Source organism: Artemia sp. Qi Xiang Cuo, chromosome 3 (genome assembly GCF_049724085.1).
Source record: "Artemia sp. Qi Xiang Cuo chromosome 3, ASM4972408v1, whole genome shotgun sequence".
Classification (NCBI taxonomy): domain Eukaryota; kingdom Metazoa; phylum Arthropoda; class Branchiopoda; order Anostraca; family Artemiidae; genus Artemia; species Artemia sp. Qi Xiang Cuo.
The window spans coordinates 51,072,634-51,091,556 of NC_142796.1; the positions used below are offsets into that span (position 1 = coordinate 51,072,634).

The following is an 18,923-nucleotide window of genomic DNA, read 5'->3' on the forward strand; positions in this document are numbered from 1 at the left end:
GTCTTGACCACTCTTGGAAAGAACTAATAAATTAAACTGAATATTTGATGTATAATGATATTAATTGCTAAAAGCTCATCAGTTCAAAATTTTACTGTAATTTTAATATTTATTTTCAATATTAAGTACAAAAGAAAACATTTGTAATATAATTCGTTTTCAGTAAAGCGCCAATGACGCAGTAGGTTTTAGGCTTCTGCAGTGAGGCGATACCCAAACTCTTGTTTATAGTTATTTTTATTCGATTCAAACTTGAATCGAATATGCTTGATTTGCATATTCAATTTAAGTTTCACTCGTTTTAAGATTTATTTATTCATTTACATTAATATATATTGTATGTTTGTTCGCATTGATTGTTTATTTAATTTCTGTTAATTTTAAGTTTCATTTATAATTTAACAGCAAAATATTTGTTTTCGTTTTAAGCTCGATTTTCATATTAAATCTAAGCATTACTCGCTTTAAGATCCATTTATTCATTTATATTATTATTTGTTGTATGTTTTTGCTATGATTGTTTATTTAATTTCTGTTCGTTTTGGGTTTTATTTATTCTTTAATAGTATTTTCTGGTCGTTTTGAGTTTAAATTTTAACAGGTATTTGTATCTCCTGAGCTTAAGTTTAAAATGGCCTTTACTTTTCTTTGAAAAACCTATTTTCCGGAAAGTTTTTTTTAATTAATTTTTTTTCGTTTTTGATTGCAAAGAGTTTCAAGTTTTTATGGCATGGAGGGTGCTTACTGTCTAATTGTTTGTGACTTTAAAAAACGCATATAGAATTTTCAGTTTAATTCGAATGAGGCTTTGTTAAAAGTCTTTATAATTACCTCTTTGATAAAAATTATATAGGTGAACAATAGAGAGCGTGCATAACTTGTGAACAGCGATTGACAACAATGAATGGATTGAAAAATAGATCCAATAAGGGGGTTTAGACCATTTCACTTGCTGACACAAAGGGATCACGACTGTTTGGAATTGACCTTAATAGGATTTTGTGTGCAAAAGTATTTTGCATCTATCACAGAATATGTATTTTAACCTTATAATTGGATAATTATAATAGATTTCCTATGTGTTCTTCCCATACAAAACTCCTTCCCATAAGTTATAAACCCCCTTAATAAGTTACGCCCCAGGGCATAACTTACAACGCCTACCCCCGGGCCCTGGTGGGCTGTGTCGACACTGGCGTTTTTTGTTATTGGAACTTTGAACCATTTTAACAAAATGTCTATCTTAAAATTTGTATCTGATGCATTTCGGGCGTGAAGGAGGGGGGGGGGGCTTAGTTACCCTCCAATCTCTTTTGACTCTTAAAAAGTGAACAAGAACTTTCAATTTTCAGTCAAATGAGCCCTCTCTAAAGTTTATACGAGCATCCCTTCCATCAGAAATAATGGGAAGGATTTGGAGAATCCTTAAATTACAACTCTTGCCCTGAGGGCTGTGGGGGAGTTGTCATCCTCAAAGACCTAATTTCTAGAACTTAAAACTATGTTTAATAAAAGGGCTGTCTCAAAATTTTGATTGGATGTGTTTGGGGAAAAGATTGGCGTGAGAGGGGGGTTAGTTGCCCTCAAATCACTTTGACTATTAAAAAGGGCACTAGCCCTTTGAATTTCCAATCGAATGAGCCTTTTTTGAAGTTTCTACGACACCGCCTTCTATAAAAATCTTATATGCCCCCAGGGCATAACTTAAAACCCTTGCCCTGGGTTGTGGGGGATTGTCCTCCTCAAAAACATATTTTTATCTGGAAATAAACTACGTTGAACAAAATGGCTGTCTCAAAATTTGGAGTATCTGTGTTTGGGGGAATGATGGGCGTTGGGGGGGCTTGTTGCCCTCCGTTCACTTTTGACTATTAAAAAGGGCACTATCCCTTTTAATTTCCAATCGAATGGGCCTTTTTTGAAGTTTCTACGACAACGCCTTCTATAAATTCCTTATTTGCCCCCAGGACCTATCTTAAAACCCTTGCCCTGAAGGTTGTGGGGGAGTGTCCTCCTCAAAAACATATTTTCTATCTGGAAATCAACTACGCTGAAAAAAATGGCTATCTCAAAATTTTGATTGGATGTGTTTGGGGAAATAATGGGTGTGGGGGGGGCTAGTTGCACTCCAATCACTTTCGACTATTAAAAAGGGCACTAGCCCTTTAATTTCCAATCGAATGATCCTGTTTTGAAGTTTCTACGATAACGCCTTCTGTAAAAAACCTTATATGCCCCCAGGGCATAATTTAAAACCCTTGCCCTGAGGGTTGTGGGGGAGTTTCCTCCTCAAAAATATATCTTCTATCTGGAAATCAACTACACTGAACAAAATGGCTATCTCAAAATTTGGATATGAGGTGTTTGGGGGAATAATTGGCGTGGGGGGGGGGTCTAGTCGCCCTCCAATCACTTTCGACTACTCAAAAGGGCACTAGATTTTTGAATTTCCAATCGAACGAGCTTTTTTTGAAGTTTCTACGACAACGCCTTCTATAAGAACCTTATATGCCCCCAGGGCATAACTTAAAACCCTTGCCCTGAGGGTTGTGGGGGAGTGGCCTCCTGAAAAACATATGTTCTATCTGGAAATCAACAAGGCTGAACAAAAGGGCTATCTGAAAAGTGGTATGGGAGGTGTTTGGGGAAAGGAGGGGCGTGGGGGGGCGGGGTGCTAGTTACACTCCAATCACTTTCGACTATCAAAAAGGGCACTAGCTCTTCAATTTTCAATCGAATGAGTCTTATTTGAAGTTTCTATGACAACGCCTTCTATAAGAACCTTATATGCCCCCAGGGCATAACTTAAAACCATTGCCCTGAGGTTTGTGGGGGATTGTTCTCATGAAAAACATTTTTTCTCTCTGTAAATCAACTACGCTGAACAAAAAGGCTCTATGAAAATTGTTATTGGATGTGTTTGGGGAAATGATGGGCGTGGGGGGGGAGGGGCGCTACTTACACTCCAATCACTTTTGACTATTAAAAAGGGCACTAGCCCTTTAATTTCCAATCGAATGAGCCTGTTTTGAAGTTTCTACGACACCGCCTTCTATAAAAAACCTTATATGCCCTCAGGGCATAACTTAAAACCCTTGCCCTGAGGGTTGTGGGGGAGTGTCCTCCTCAAAAATATATTTTCTATCTGGAAATCAACTATGCTGAACAAATGGCTATCTCAAAATTTTGATTGGAAGTGTTTGGGGGAATGATCGGCGTGGGGAGGGGGCTAGTTGCCGTACAATTACTTTCGACGATTAAAAAGGGCAATAGAGCTTTCGAGATCTAATTGAAGGAGCCTCTTTTTAAGTTTTTGTTGCGACCCCTTCTGTATGAACTGCCTATGGGAAAAAAAAATGAGCAAAGATAGGAGCCGCATGGCCTTTACTATACGCAACGCTATAGCTTTGCCTCTGATATTAAATAAATAAAAAACAAGTTTTTTTTTAACTGGAAGTAAGGAGCGCCATTAAAACTTAAAACGAACAGAAATTATTTCGTATATGAAAGGGCTGTCCCCTCCTATATGAGCATATAACTGTCCCCTCCTCAACGCCTCGCTCTTTACGCTAAAGTTTTTATTGTTTTAAAAAATAAAGTTGTGAGACAGAGCCAAACTTTAGTGCAAAGAGCGTGGCGTTGAGGAGGGGACCGCCCCTTTCATATACGGAATAATTTCTTGTCGTTTTAAGTATTAATGTCGCTCCTTACTTTCAGTTGAAAAAACTTGTTTTTTTTTATTTAATTTCTGAACGTTTTTGAATTAATGCATCTTTGATTTTGGCTCACCGTCCATGAATAATTAAAACGAAATTTGCATATTAATTTAATTTTTTTTGGTAAATGGCTTTCTCGAAATTTTGATCTGACGTAACTTACGAATTAACTTACGTAACGAACTTCTATATTCGTAAATTTGTATTACGTATATTAGGGGATTTGCTCCTATTCAATACCTTGCTCTTTACGCTAAAGTTCAAATTTTGTTCTAATTCTTTAAGAATGACCCCTTAATCACAAAGGCCGTTAATTAGAATAAATAGTTCTTATGAAAGTACAAAAAAAAACTATAGCGTAAAGAGTGAGGTACCGAACAGGGGGTGGACCCAATCAGATATGTAATAATTTCTGTTCGTTTTAAGTTTTGATGATACTTCTTACTTTCAGTTCTTAAAATTGTTTTTTTTATTTAGTTTCTGATCGTTTTTTTTTCTACAATCGCTACAATATTTGATTTCTGCGATAGTTTTTTACATATATCTAAATCATAAATGATATATACCAAAACAATGGCCCCTAACCAACCCACGAAAAGTCGGCCTATCAGTTTCTTGAACTATATTATAAGGAAGGGACTCCCATATAGAAGGAAGAACATGGCGAATCGAAAATGCAGACCTTGTAGACCTTTTAGTCGGTTTTTTAATTGCTGACGAATTCCTTGTCTCATATTCAGGCTGATCTCTCTCAAACACACCAATCAAACATTCAGATGCATTATTATGCAATATATCAAACATAAACAGAGCCTTATAAAAATTAATAAGACCTAAAACTGGTAAAAGATTAATTTTTCTTTTAACTATCTAACTGATATACGATTATCACAATTAACAAGAACCTGAATCGCCGAATTTTGGAGAGCCCGTAATGACTTTAAATATATTTGAAAAGTAGATGACCACACCGAACAACAATAAATCAAATAAGTATGGATAATAGATAAATATATCAATCTAAGTATATTAGGTGGGAAAAAATATTTCAACTTTCTCAGAATCCCTACATTCCGAGCAATTTTAGATGATATACATTGTATGTACTTTGAGAAACTAAGAGTCTCATCTAATATTACACAAGATATTTCTCAGACGGTACACGCTCAATCAAACAGTTCGTCGTAACGAACTGTAAGTAAGGAGCGACCCGGCTCAATAGTAACCGAAACTCTAAAAAGTGGAATTTTGATACCAATAGATACATCAAAAGAATCAGATTTTAAAGCTGATTTCAAATATATAAGTTTCATCAAGTTTAATCTTACCCATCAAAAGTTAGAGAATATTTGCCTTATTTTCGAAAAAAGGGAGAAACACCCCTAAAAGCTATAGAACCTTAATGAAAATCACACCATCAGATTCAGCGTATCAGAGAACCCTGCTGTAGAGGTTTAAAGCTCCTATCTGCAAAAATGTGGAATTTTGTATTTTTTGCCAGAAGGAAGGTCACGGATGCGTGTTTTTTTCTTCTTTTTTTTCTTTTTTTTCCAGGGGTGATCGTATCGACCCAGTGGTCCTAGAATATCGTGGGAGGGCTCATTCGAACAGAAATTAAAAGTTTCTAGTGCCATTTTTAAGTGACCAAAAAATGGAGGGCAACTAGGCCCCCTCCCACGCTCATTTTTTCCCAAAGTCAGCCGATCAAAATTTTGAGATAGCCATTTTGTTCAGTATGGTCGAAAATATAATAACTATGTCTTTGAGGATGACTTAATCCCCCAAAGTCCCCAGGGGAAGGGCTGAAAGTTATGAACTTTACCCAATGTTTACATATATAGTATTGGTTATTGGGAAGTATACAGACGTTTTCAGAGGGGATTTTTTCTGGTCGTGGGGGGGTTATGTGGGGGGATCTTTCCATGGAGGAAGTTATCATGGGGGAAGGGACATTGCTATGAAGGGGGCGCCAGATTTCCCAGCATTAGTTAAAAAAATGATCAGAAATTAAATATAAAAAAAGTTTTTCAATTGAAAGTAAGGTGCAACATCAAAACTTAAAACGAACAGAAATTATTACGTATATGATTGGGTCCGCCCCCCTAGTCAATACCTCGCTCTTTAAGCCAAAGGTTTTTTAGTACTTTCATAAGAGCTATTTATTCTAGTTAAAGGCCTTCGTGATTAAGGGAGCATTCTTAAAGAATTGGAACACAATTCGAACTTTAGCGTAAAGAGCGAGGTATTGAGAAGGGGGCGAACCCCCTAATATACGTATTAAAAATACATGAATATAGAAGTTCGTTACGTAAGTTAATTCGTAATTTACGTATATTTATTAATAATAAAAACGGTCGTAAATAAAATTAAACAGCTTCGAGAAAGCCATTAAACCAAATAAAAGTAAAATAAATCTGCAAAGTTTGTTTCAATTATTCATGTACGGTGAGCCAAAATAAAAACCTGCATTAATTCAAAAACGTTCAAAAACTAAATAAAAAAACTAAATAAATAAGTTTTTTTTAACTGAAAGTAAGGAGCGACATAAAAACTTAAAACGAACAGAAATTATTCCCTATATGAAAGGGGCTGTCCCTTCCTCAACGCCTCGCTTTTTACGCTAAAGTTTTTTATTGTTTTAAAAAATAAAGTTGTGTGACAGAGTCAAACTTTAGCGTAAAGAGCGAGGTGTTGAGGATGGAACAGCCCCTTTCATATACAGAATAATTTCTGTTTGTTTTAATGTCGCTCCTTACTTTCAGTTAAAAAAACTTGTTTTTTTTTATACTTAATACGGTAAGACCCGACATTTAATTCCTTTAACCAAGGATAATAATCTGGCGATCTTGAAAATATTACCCAATGAGATTTCTTATAATTCAGCTTTAGCTGATTAACTTTCATCAACTTTTTTATCCTTGACATACTATCTCTTGTCATAGTTAGTAATTCACTATCTGTTCTTGCTGCCACCGTAAGACATGTATCATCCGCAAACAGCAATAAAGCTTGATTAGGGTCCCGTTGTCTTTGGGCCCTTCCAACTTCAATATTCAGCACACCAAGTGCTAAGTATAGGTCATTTACGTATATTTCAAACAATAGTGGTCCAAAGGGGGGCCCTTGTGGGACTCCACATCTTTCTTTATGATGTATTGATGAACCTCCAATTTAACAAAAAAGGACTCGATCTTTAAGATAGTTAAATTAAAAAAAACAAGTTTTTTTAACTGAAAGTAAGGAGCGACATTAAAACTGAAAATGAACAGAAATTATTCCGTTTATGAAAAGGGCTGTTCCCTCCTCAATGCCTCACTCTTTACGCTAAAGTTTTTTATTGTTTTAAAAAATAAAGTTGTGTGACATAGTCAAACTTCAGCGTAAAGAGCGAGGCATTGAGGAGGGGACAGCCCCTTTCATTTACGGAATAATTTCTGTTCATTTTAAGTTTTAATGTCGCTCCTTACTTTCAGCTAAAAAAAAACTTGTTTTTTTTATTTAATTTCTGAACGTTTTTAATTAATGCAGGTTTTGATTTTGGCTCACCGTACATGAATAAATAAAACTAAATTTGCATATTAATTTTACATTTTTTTTGGCTAAACGGCATTCTTGAAAGTTGTTTAATTTTATTTACAAACGTTTTTATTTGCAATAAATATACATAAATTACGAATTAACTTACGTTAACTTACGAACTTCTATATTCTTATATTTTTATTACGTATATTAGGGGGGTTTGCTCCCCTAGTCATTACCTCGCTCTTTACGCTAAAGTTCAATTTTTTTTCAATTCTTTAAGAATGACCCCTTAATCACAAAGACCGTTAAATAAAATAAATAGCTCTTATGAAAGTACTAAAAAAACTTTAGTGTAAAGAGCGAGGTATTGACTAGGGGGCTTAGTTGCCGTCCATTTTATTGGTCACTTAAAAAGGGCACTAGAACTTTTAATTTCTGTTCGAATGAGCCCTCTTACGATAATCTAGGACCAATGGATCGATACGATCACCCTTGGGAAGAAAATAAACAACAACAAATAAACACGCATCCGTGATATTTCTTCTGGCAAAAAATACAAAATTCCAAATTTTTGCAGAAAGGAGCTTGAAACATCTACAGTAGGGTGCTCTGATACGCTGATCTGATGGTGTGATTTTCATTAAGGTCCTATGACTTTTAGGGGATGTTTTTCCCTTTTTTTCGAAAATGAGCCAAATTTTCTCAGGCGTGATGGGTAAGACTATACTTGATGAAACTTATATATTTGATATCAGCATAAAAACCTTTTGATGTATCTATTGGTATCAAAAGTCCTTTTTTTAGAGTTTCGGTTACTATTGAGTCGGGTCGCTCCTTACTTACAGTTCGTTACCACGAACTGTTTGAAAATGGTTGTCAACAGCATTTCGTCTGCTTTTGGGGACTCAAAGATCTTGCTTGAAAAAATAAGTTTATGCTGTAAACAAATTAAGAAATCGTCGCGTAGACAACAATACAATTCTCGGTAGTGTTGATCATGTATCCACGTACACCAATTACGATGCAAAGAAATTTGAACTCATATTAAGAAATTAAATACAAAAACATTCTGAACTGATAGAAGATGTAAATTTGGCAAGCATGGACGTCAGAGTCATTAGGAAGTTAGTCGCGTTGGCAAACAAGTATTCCTTTTATTTCGGTTTTTGGGGAGAATCGTATCAACAGGTCTTCGGTTTACCTATGGATGCTCTTCTAAGTCTAGTTCTCGCTCATATATTTTTGGATTCTATAAAATGTCCGCTATTTAGTGTTTTGGTCTGCCTCCTTGGTTTTGGGGTTGGTGCATGGACGATTTCTTGTGTTTCTGTGAACATGGATTGGACTTCTTAAATTTGTTGCTAGACCATTTAAACAGGTTTGACAAAAATATTAAATTTACTCTAGAGCTAGAAAAACAAGATAGTAAAACAAGATAGAAAAACAAAACACATGAATGTGCATTGTCAGTTTAATATACATATACTGATATTTAGTAATCAGAATGTTAATATTATTTGATTTATTAAAGTTATAAAAGTAAAAACATTTATATTTTTTCAGTAAAGTGCAAGTTTTTTCTGGCCTTGGGAAGGCATAGGGGTTTTGCGCCCAACTTATTTTAATTTCTGCTCGTTTTGAGTTTGACTTGGTTAATTATTGTAATTTCTGTTCGTTTTGGAGTTTCATTTATTTATTGATGCTGATTTGTGGTAGTTTCACGCTTGGTAGTTTATTTTATCTTATTTTCGCTCATTTTTTGTTTAATAGAGCTCTTTACTTTTCTTTGAAAAACTTATTTTGTGGAAATTTTTTTTTAAATTAATTGTATTAATAAAGATTGATAAAGATTTACTTTTTTCAGCTTATAGAAAACCAACTCATTATGACAGGTATTTAAATTTTCGTTCATCTCACCCAATTTGAGTAAAAAAGGGAACAGTCATGTCATTGGTTGATAGAGCTTTTAAAAAAAATTTCCCCGTAGTATATTGATAGCGAACAATTGTAATACTGTGAGGGATGTGACATTATTACATTTTTTGTGGGATGTATTTTGTGGAAAAATGTGAGGGATATTTTATTTTTTAAGGGGTATTCTGTAAATTTGGTCAATGAAATAATAAAGAAAAGGCATATTGAGCACAATAAAGGTAATTACGTTAACTATTCTCAGCTTTTGGATACCACAACTGCCAAAAGACATATCTCAATGTCTTTCATAGCAATTCTTGGGGAAAAAATTAAACGAAATCTGTTGAAACATATTATTGCAACTTGTTTTAAATCAATCAGACCATTGAGTAGCTTTCTAAATTCTGGAAAAGATATAACACGTAATATATTGTCAAGTGGAGTTTATAGCATCCCTTGCTCTTGCGGGAAATTTTACATCGGTCGAACACACCAGCAATTTGTGGAACGTTTTATTAAGCACTGGAACTCAATAGATAATGCTCTAAAATTTACAAAACCTCCAGAAAGTTTCACTTCAGCCTTAGCAGAAAACATATTTTTTAATTCAGATCATTTTGTGCAGTTCGAGGAGGCAACACCCATTTCCAATGATAAAGATTTCATGCAATGGGCTCTTGAAGCATTAGAAATTAAAAACAAAACATATTTTACAGATTTATCAATTAATAGAGATACTGGGAATATATATTTTTAGGTTAGTCTATTTTAGTTTTATGTATATTTTTTAGTTTTAGTTTAGTTTTTTTCTCTACGCTTAAGGTGCCTTGTTAGATACGGGTGAAATATTCGTTTTTTTTCCTTCGTTTACATTTACTGGCCATAGACCCGTTTGTCGTATTTATATTTTTTTGTGTTTTCTGAAAAGGTGATAGATTGCTGAAAATCGTGTTTTTACACCAATCTTTAAATGTCCAAACAAAAACACAGGGTGTCCCCAAATGGGGCGGAAGGAGGTAGTAAGGAGGAATTCAATAAATTGGAGCTTCTTGGGGTGGGGTGCAAAATGGGAGGCTTTGAATAGATTGGAATGGAGTATGAGTGTATGTAACTGTGTTGGCCTCAGGCCGCTAGGTGCTGCATGGATTTGCTAATAGTAGTAATAGTATAGCTCAATAATTACTTTGAAATATATTTTAGAATTAATAAAAAAAAAAATCCCATTAAGGAAGTTTTTCAAAAGATAGTAAAGAGCTACATTAAAGAGGAGTGGCAATATGATCAAATAGTAAATCATATGTGAAACAAATATAAATGACTATGAATAAATAACTCTATCTTTCCAAATAATTAAATATCTTAATGTAAACATTGATTTTTTACAGTCATACATTATTGATAAACAATCCTCTCTTTAATAGGCATTTAAACTAAACAATGGTTTGGAATTCAAAGGGTAAGTAGTGATCAATAAAAGGATTTTCTTTTATAGTTTACTATTATACAATATTTTTAATTACAATTATTTTACTAGAATACAGTCCCAGTTTGATCGGGTTGTTTCCAAAAAAGGGAGACTTGTGAGTCTTTTTTTCTTCCATATATTTTTGTCTTGTTGAGGACGGCCCTTGGACATAGGGCCGAAATATTCATTCAAATTATCTCCACTGTCTTGCAAAAAGATTTCCCTATTGTTCTTCGTACTTTTGTATTTGGTAGGACAATGTGTCAGGTCCCATGATTTTTGGAATATAATATCGTTAATAAGTTGTTTTTTAGGCGGGGGGGGGGGTCGGACCATGGTGGGAGGGCCAGGGGTCAGTAATCAGGATTTATCATTGATAATGTTTTGGGGGAGGGCGGGGTATCGATCCATGGAGGACCAAAGGTCAGCTCCCATAAGTCTTGGAATAAAATATTGTTAATAAGTTGCTTTTTTTTGTGGGGGTCGGGCCATGGAGGGCCAGGGGTGAGTTGCCATAATTTTTGGAATAAAATTTCACTAACAATTTTTTTAGGGGAGCTGGTCGGGCCATGCAGAGCAAGCCAAGGGTCAACTCACTTAGGCTTTGGAATAAAATGTCTTAGATACGTTTCTTGAGTGGGGGTGGAGGTTTGGCTTATCTGATCTTTGAACTATTTTCAAAACCGTCGTCTAAGAACCTTATATGCCCCCAGGACATGACATACCACACCTGCCCCAGGGCTGTGGGGGTTTATGTTGACCCTGGAGTTTTGTTAACAAATCTTGACTTATTTTGACAAAATGGCTATCTCAAAAATTCCATCGGATGGATTTGAGGCAAAGAATGCAGGAGGGCTAGTTGTCCTCCGTCGCTTTTGACTCTTAAAAAGCGAACTAAAACTTTTTATTTCCACTAGAATGAGCTCCCTACGAAGTTATATTATCATTCCTTCCATAAAAAGCTTAGACGCCCCCGGGTTCTTGGGGCCTGTCTAAACCCCGGAGTCTTTACTGTATGATCTTGGGTCTATTTGGAACAAAATGAAAATCTCAAAATTTTGATCGGACGCATTTGGTGGAAGGGGGGTTAGTTGTCATCAGATTACTTTTGAATCTCAAAAAGGGAACTACAACTTTAAATTACTAGTCATTTGAGTCCCCTCCGAAGCTTACCTCTTCCAAAAGAACCTTATAGGCCTTCGGGCCTATAAGGCCCGAACAGTCTTTACACAGTCTTTCTCCCGGACTCTGGAGGCGGGGGGATTATGTTGACTCCGAAGCTTTTGGTATTTGATTGTTGGACTATCATAGACAGCGCAATAGCGCTGCCTAAGTAAAAAACAATGTTGGCACAATGTATTATTTATTTTTCTATACCAGGGCTCTTAGTATCGAAGGAGTTGACGTAGAAACTTCGAAAAAGGCTCATTCGATTGGGAATGGAATGGCTACAATGACAAATAGCCATTTTGTTCAGCGTAGTGGATTTCCAGATAGAAATTATGTTTTTGAGGAGGACACTCCCCCACAGCTCTCAGGGCAAGGGTTGTCAGTTATGCCATGGGGGCATATAAGGTTTCTATAGAAAGCGTTGTCGTAGAAACTTCAAAAAAGGCTCATTCGATTGGAAATTCGAAGGGCTAGTGCCCTTTTTTATAGTCGAAAGTGATTGGAGGGCACCTAACCCCCCTCTCACAACTACCTTTTCCCCAAACACATTCAATCAAAATTTGATATATCCATTTTGTTCAACGTAGTTGAAAGTTCTGGAAACTAGATCTTTGAGGATGACAACCCCCCCCCCCACAGCCATGGGGGCATATAAAGTTTCTATAGAAAGCGTTGTCGTAGAAACTTCAAAAAAGGCTCATTCGATTGGAAATTTTAATGGCTAGTGCCCTTTTTAATAGTCGAAAGTGATTAGAGAGCAACTAACACCCCTTCCACGCCCACCATTTCTCCAAACACATCCGATCAAAATTTTTCAGATAGCCATTTTGTTCAACGCAGTTGAAAGGTCCTGAAATTATATCTTTGAGTAGGACACTCCTCCCACTGTCTTCTGGGCGAGAGTTGTAAGTTATGCCCTGGGGGCATATAAGGTTTTTATAGAAAGTGTTGTCGTGCAAACATGAAAAAGCAATCATTCGATTGGAAATTCAAAGGGATAGTGCCTTTTTTAATAGTTGAAAGTAATTGGAGGGCAACTAACCCCCCTCTAACGCCCACCATTCCCCCAAACACATGCAATCAAAATTTTGAAATATCCATATATTTCAACGTAGTTTAAAGTTTTGGAAATTAGGTCTTTGAGGATGATAAACCCCTTAGAGCCTTCGGGGCAAGGGTTGTAAGTTATGCCCTGGGGGCGTATAAGGTTTTTATTAGAAACTGCTGTTGTATAAACTTCAACAAAAGCTTTTTTGATTGGAAATCGAAAGGGCTAGTGTCCTTTTGAATAGTCGAAAGTGATTGGAGAGCAACTAACCCCCCTCCTACACCCACCATTTCCCCAAACCTATTCAATCAAAATTTTGAGATAGGTATTTTGTTCAACGTAGTTGACAATTCTGGAAATTATGTTTTTGAGGATGACAAACCACCCAAACTCCTCAGGGCAAGGGTTGTAAGTTATGCCCAGGCGGCATATAAGGTTCTTATAGAAAGTGTTTTCGCAAAAACTTGAAAAAGGGCTCATTCGGTTGGAAATTTTAAGAGATAGTGCCCTTTTTAATAGTTGAAAGTAATTGGAGGACAACCATTCCCCCTCTCTCGCCTACTATTCCTCCAAAGACATGCAATCAAAGTTTTGAAATATCATTTTTGTCCAACGTTGTTGAAAGTTTTGGAAATTAGTTCTTTGAGGATGATAACCTTAGAGCCCTCAGGGCAAGGGTTGTAAGTTATGCCCTGGGGGCTTATAATGTTTTTGTAGATAGCGTTGTCGTAGAAACTTCAACAAAATCTCATTTGATTGGAAATTGAAAGGGCTAGTGTCATTTTTAATAGTCGAAAGTGATTGGAGAATAACTAACTCCCCTCTCACGCCCACCGTTTCCCCATACACATCCAATCAAAATTTTGAGATAGGTATTTTGTTCAACGTAGTTGAAAATTCTGGAAATTATGTCTTTGTGGATGAAAAACCACCCAAACCCCTCAGGGCAGGGGTTGTAAGCTCTGCCCTGGGGGCATATAAGGTTTTTATAGAAAGTGTTTTCGTAGAAACTTCAAAAAGGGTTCATTCGAGTGGAAATTTAAAGGGCTAGTGGCCATTTTAATAGTTGAAAATATTTGGAGGGCAACTAACCCCCTTCTCACAGCCACCATTCCTCAAAACACATCCAATCAAAACTTTGAGATATCTATTTTGTTCACGTAGTTAAAAGTTCTGGAAAATAGGTCTTTGAGGAGGATTACCCCCTAAGATCCCTCAGGGCAAGGGCTGTAAGTTATGCCACATTTGATTGCAAATTCAAAGGGCTAGTACCCTTTTTAATAGTCGAAATTTTTGGTGGGCAACTAACCCCCCTCTTGCGCCCACCTTTTCCCCAAACACATCCAATCAAAATTTTGAGATATTCATTTTGTTCACGTAGTCGAAAGTTCTAGAAACTAGGTCTTTGAGGATGACTCTCCCCCCACATCCCTCAAGGTAAGGGTCGTAAGTTTTGCCCGGGGGCATATAAGGTTTTAATAGAAAGTGCTGTCGTAGAAACTTCGAAAAGGGCTCATTCGATTAAAAAGTGAAAGGGCTAGTGCCCTTTTTAATAGTCGGAAGTGATTGCAGGGCAAGTAACCCCCCTCTTCACGTCCACCATTTCCCCAAACACGTTCAATCAACGTTTTTAGATTGCAATTTTGTTCAAAGTAGTTGAAAGTTCTGGAAATTAGGTCTTTGAGGATGACACCCCCCCCCCCCCAAGCCCTCAGGGCAAGGGTTGTAAGTTATGCCCTTGGAGCATACAAGGTTTTTATAGAAAGCGTTGTCGTAGAAACTTCACAAGGGGTCATTCGATTGGAAATTGAAGGGGCTAGTGCCCTTTTTAAATAGTCGAAAGTGATTGGAGAACAACTAACCCCCCTCTCACGCCCACCCTTTCACCAAACACATCCAATCAAAATTTTGAGATAGGTATTTTGTTCAATGTAGTTGAAAATTCTGGAAATTATGTCTTTGAGGATGACAAACCCCCCAACCCCTCAGGGCAGGGGTTGTAAGCTATGCCCTGAAGGCATATAAGGTTTTTATAGAAAGTGTTTTCGTAGAAACTTCAAAAAGGTCTCATTCGATTGGAAATTTAATGGGCTAGTGGCCTTTTTAATAATTGAAAGTAATTGGAGGGCAACTAACCCCCTTCTCACACCCACCATTTCTCAAAACACATACAAAAAAAATTTTTAGATATCCATTTTGTTCACGTAGTTGAAAGTTCTGGAAACTAGGTCTTTGAGGATGATTACCCCCTAAGGTCCCTCAGGGCAAGGGTTGTAAGTTATACCACATTCGATTGCAAATTCAAAGGGCTAGTGCCCTTTTTAATAGTCGAAAGTTTTGGAGGGCAACTAACCCCCCTCTTGCGCCCACCATTTCACCAAACACATCCAATCAAAATTTTGAGATATTCATTTTGTTCATGTAGTTGAAAGTTCTAGAAACTAGGTCTTTGAGGATGAATCTCCCCCCACATCCCTCAGGATAAGGGTCGTAAGTTTTGCCCGGGGGGCATATAAGGTTTTAATAGAAAAAGCTGTCGTAGAAACTTCGAAAAGGGCTCATTTGATTAAAAATTGAAAGGGCTAGTGCCCTTTTTAATAGTCGGAAGTGATTGCAGGGCAACTAACCCACCTCTCACGCCCACCATTTCCCCAAACACGTTCAATCAAAATTTTGAGATGGCGATTTTGTTCAACGTAGTTGAAAGTTCTGGAAATGAGTTCTTTGAGGATGACAACCTCCCCCCCCAAGCCCTCAGGGCAAGGGTTGTAAGTTGTGCCCTGGGAGCATATAAGGTTTTTATAGAAAGCGTTGTTGTAGAAACTTCAAAAGGGGTCATTCGATTGGAAATAAAAAAGGGCTAGTGCCCTTTGTAATAGTTGAAAGTGATTGGAGAGCAACTAACGCCCCTCTCACGCCCACCATTTCCCTAAGCACATCTAATCAAAATTTTGAGATAGCCATTTTGTTCAATGGAAAATATAAGACATATATAATAATACACAATAATACTAATATATATTATTATAGAATAGAATAGAATTTATTAACACAAAAGGTCAAAGGGTCGTGGTCACAAAAACAAAGACACTTTCATACAAACATAAATTGGCACAAAAGTATAATCTAGGCTAGTGAAATATCACCCTCACCCCTAATCTTCAAAAAACCTTTCTCTATATTTTATACCCATCGTCAGGAACATTCCGAATCTCTTTATACCTCCCACATCTTTCCTTGCTAATAAATTTATTATCTCATCTCTCTCCCAAACCTCAACCCCAAACAATTCTTTCCTTAAATCTATTATTTCACCGCACTTCCCCACAAAATGAAACAAATCTTCCTCTTTCAAGCATATGGGACAGAAGTAAGAACCAGAAGCTTGCCTAACCCCTCCCAGATATTTCCTTTTCTCACCTAATGGTAACCCATCTGACCTAACACAAATAATAAACTTTAGCTGCCTCTTTTGAAGCCCTGCCTTAAAATACAATTCTTCCCCCCACTGTTCCTTAGCCATTGCATATAACTCCAGTGATCGGGTCTCATTCAATTGCGCATGCCCCACCTTGATCTCATGGTCCCTTAACCTCTCCCTGACCCTACTTGCAACTTTTTCTTCTTTTAATCCAATCCCTAGGCCACCATTTCATAGCTCTGAAGATCCAACATCTTCCAATATCTTCATTATTTGAGATGGCCACGTATCACTCTTTGGGATCCTCAGAGCTTCTAAATATGCTGCTTTTGTTATCCTTACTCTGGGCATACTCAGAATTTTCTCCCATAGTCTTATCATCCCTACTATCCTATCATTTCTTAAAGAAATTAAACCTAGATCTTCACTCAATACTAAACTATTTGTTGAAAAATGTAGACCTAAACTCTTTTAAAACACTGAAGCTGAATCTCCTCCACCCTCTCACGAGCTATGTATCCCCACACTTCAGATCCATGATGCATAGCCGATTCAATCTTTACCTGAAATATCTGCTTATGCATCTTCAGGCTCTGTATGTTCGCCAGTTGGCTAGCAGTCACAGCATAGGCGTAGAACTTTCCTCTAGCAAGACTTACTTCATTCGCTTTCCAAATTTGCCGTTTGACGAATACTTACATCCTAAATACGTAAACTCATCCCCACTTTCTAAATCTATTCCCTCCCATTTTACTCTATCTCTACTTGTAATCTTACCCCCTTTTCTAAAAACCATAACTACCGACTTCTTTACATTCAGGCTTAGTTATTTCCTATCTATATAATCCTTAGTTCTATCCAAAAAGAACCGTAAATCCTCTTTAGACTTCGCTACTAGTGCCAGGTCATCTGCGAACATCAGCATGCATAGTTCACATACATCTAATGACACAATTGGGGCTCCTTGCTTCCTAAGAAAATCCGGCAAATCATTAATAAACAACGAAAATAGCCGCGGAGACAGGGGGCAACATTGTTTAACCACCTTTCTAGAACAAATTATATCTAAAAATTTTCCTTTAGATATAACCAGACAACCCAACCAGAGATATAACCAGATTCAACCCAACCAAACAATAATCTACCATACTTGGTGATCCAGAAAAACAAGTAAAATTCCCCACCTCTTCATCTTCTCCCAGTCTACCATTCATAATTACCATTTCTTCCTTCACCCAAAAATCTAAAAGATTCGATCACCAATTAGTCCTTCTACGGTTCTGGTCCTTACTCTGTCGCTTACCAATTTTTGAATCATCATAATACCAAGGTGATTCGGAAGGATCCCGCGATGCATAGCTCCTCCAGTTATCTCCAACTTCCTTAAATTCACCATCTGAAATCCCAGTATACGCGTTGAAGTCACCTGAAAGAATAAAATAGCTATCACCATACAATTTAACATATTTTCTCATCTCTTTTGATACCAACTATTTTCCTTCATATACGAACTATTCTGTGGTGGTATATAGACAGCTCCTATAACCAGATTTAATTCATTCATTTTTACCTTTGACCACACAATTTTCTCAGACTGACTTTTTAATCTCAAAACCGAGCGGAAACGACTTTCTCTGCATAAAACAGCAACTCCTCCGTACACTCTGCCATTCCTCGATGGTTTTCTACAAGCGCATTCACATATAAACCCCTAAAAGCAAATACAAAAACTTCTCCAGGTCTCAGCTAGACATATAATATCCCACTCATCTGACCTTCATAAATCACTTAGTTTCTGGTCACTAAATCCCTGAATATTCCAGAAACATATTTTCAAATTCATTACACCATGGCCCTAAAAATCCTATTCCGTAATTACCGGATCAAGAATAAACCTACTAGATTCGTTTCCTCTTGCCAAGCCCCTGCTTCTTGTCCGTCCATCCCAGACTCTTCTTCCCGACCCACGCGTACTCCCTCTTCCCCTTCTAGTGCTGGGTTTACGATTTGCATCTTCCAGTATTCTCTCCGCCAGTCTTTTTTTAACTCGTAGCGGTCTAACTTCCGAATCCGCTGGCCCTTGAGACATCCTAACCGGCGTCTCTGTCGCGTTGCCGTCTATGACCGTAGTATCGGATACATCACTCATAACCGATTCTGCGTCCCCATCTGCAACCCTGTCACTTTCCCCACCGGCCAAATTCACACTTGTCGCGCTGGAATTTCGGACAGTTTCGATCACTCAATGAATTTTAGGGTCGTAAGAAAACGTTCGGTCTCCAATTTGTAATTTTGTCCTCCGTAGGAATGCATCGGATCTACCTTCACTTTTTGCTTGCTCTAGAATCAGTCTCAACTTGTTTCCTGCTTCTCTTTCAGCCTTGGTATAATCAGGGGCCGCTTTCAGCCCGTATTCTCTCAGATGTCGATTTCTCCATAGAAGCGAGTCGCGAATATCTTTAGTTGAGAATCTAATTAGGACTGGTGAGACTTCTCTGGAACGAGTTTTCATTCTAAATGCGTCTTTAATGTCACTCCAGCGAATGTCTAAACTGGGCACAACCGTACCAAAACCCTGTAATAAGTCATCCTTTAGTGAACGACCCCTTGCTCCTGGGTTGAACTCGTATAGCACCAAGTTATTTTTCTTAGATTCAAATTCTAACT

The 18,923-nt window shown here is 37.2% G+C and overlaps 1 protein-coding gene across 1 annotated transcript in view; it reads left to right on the forward strand.

The window, feature by feature from the left end:
* LOC148954248 (uncharacterized) overlaps window positions 1–18,923 on the forward strand; it is an 84,020-nt gene that overhangs the window by 30,434 nt on the left and 34,663 nt on the right. The window contains exon 5 of the mRNA XM_089086213.1: window positions 9,103–9,130. Within this exon, the coding sequence (XP_088942339.1) occupies window positions 9,103–9,130 (28 nt within the window). The remainder of the gene's footprint in view (window positions 1–9,102; window positions 9,131–18,923) is intronic.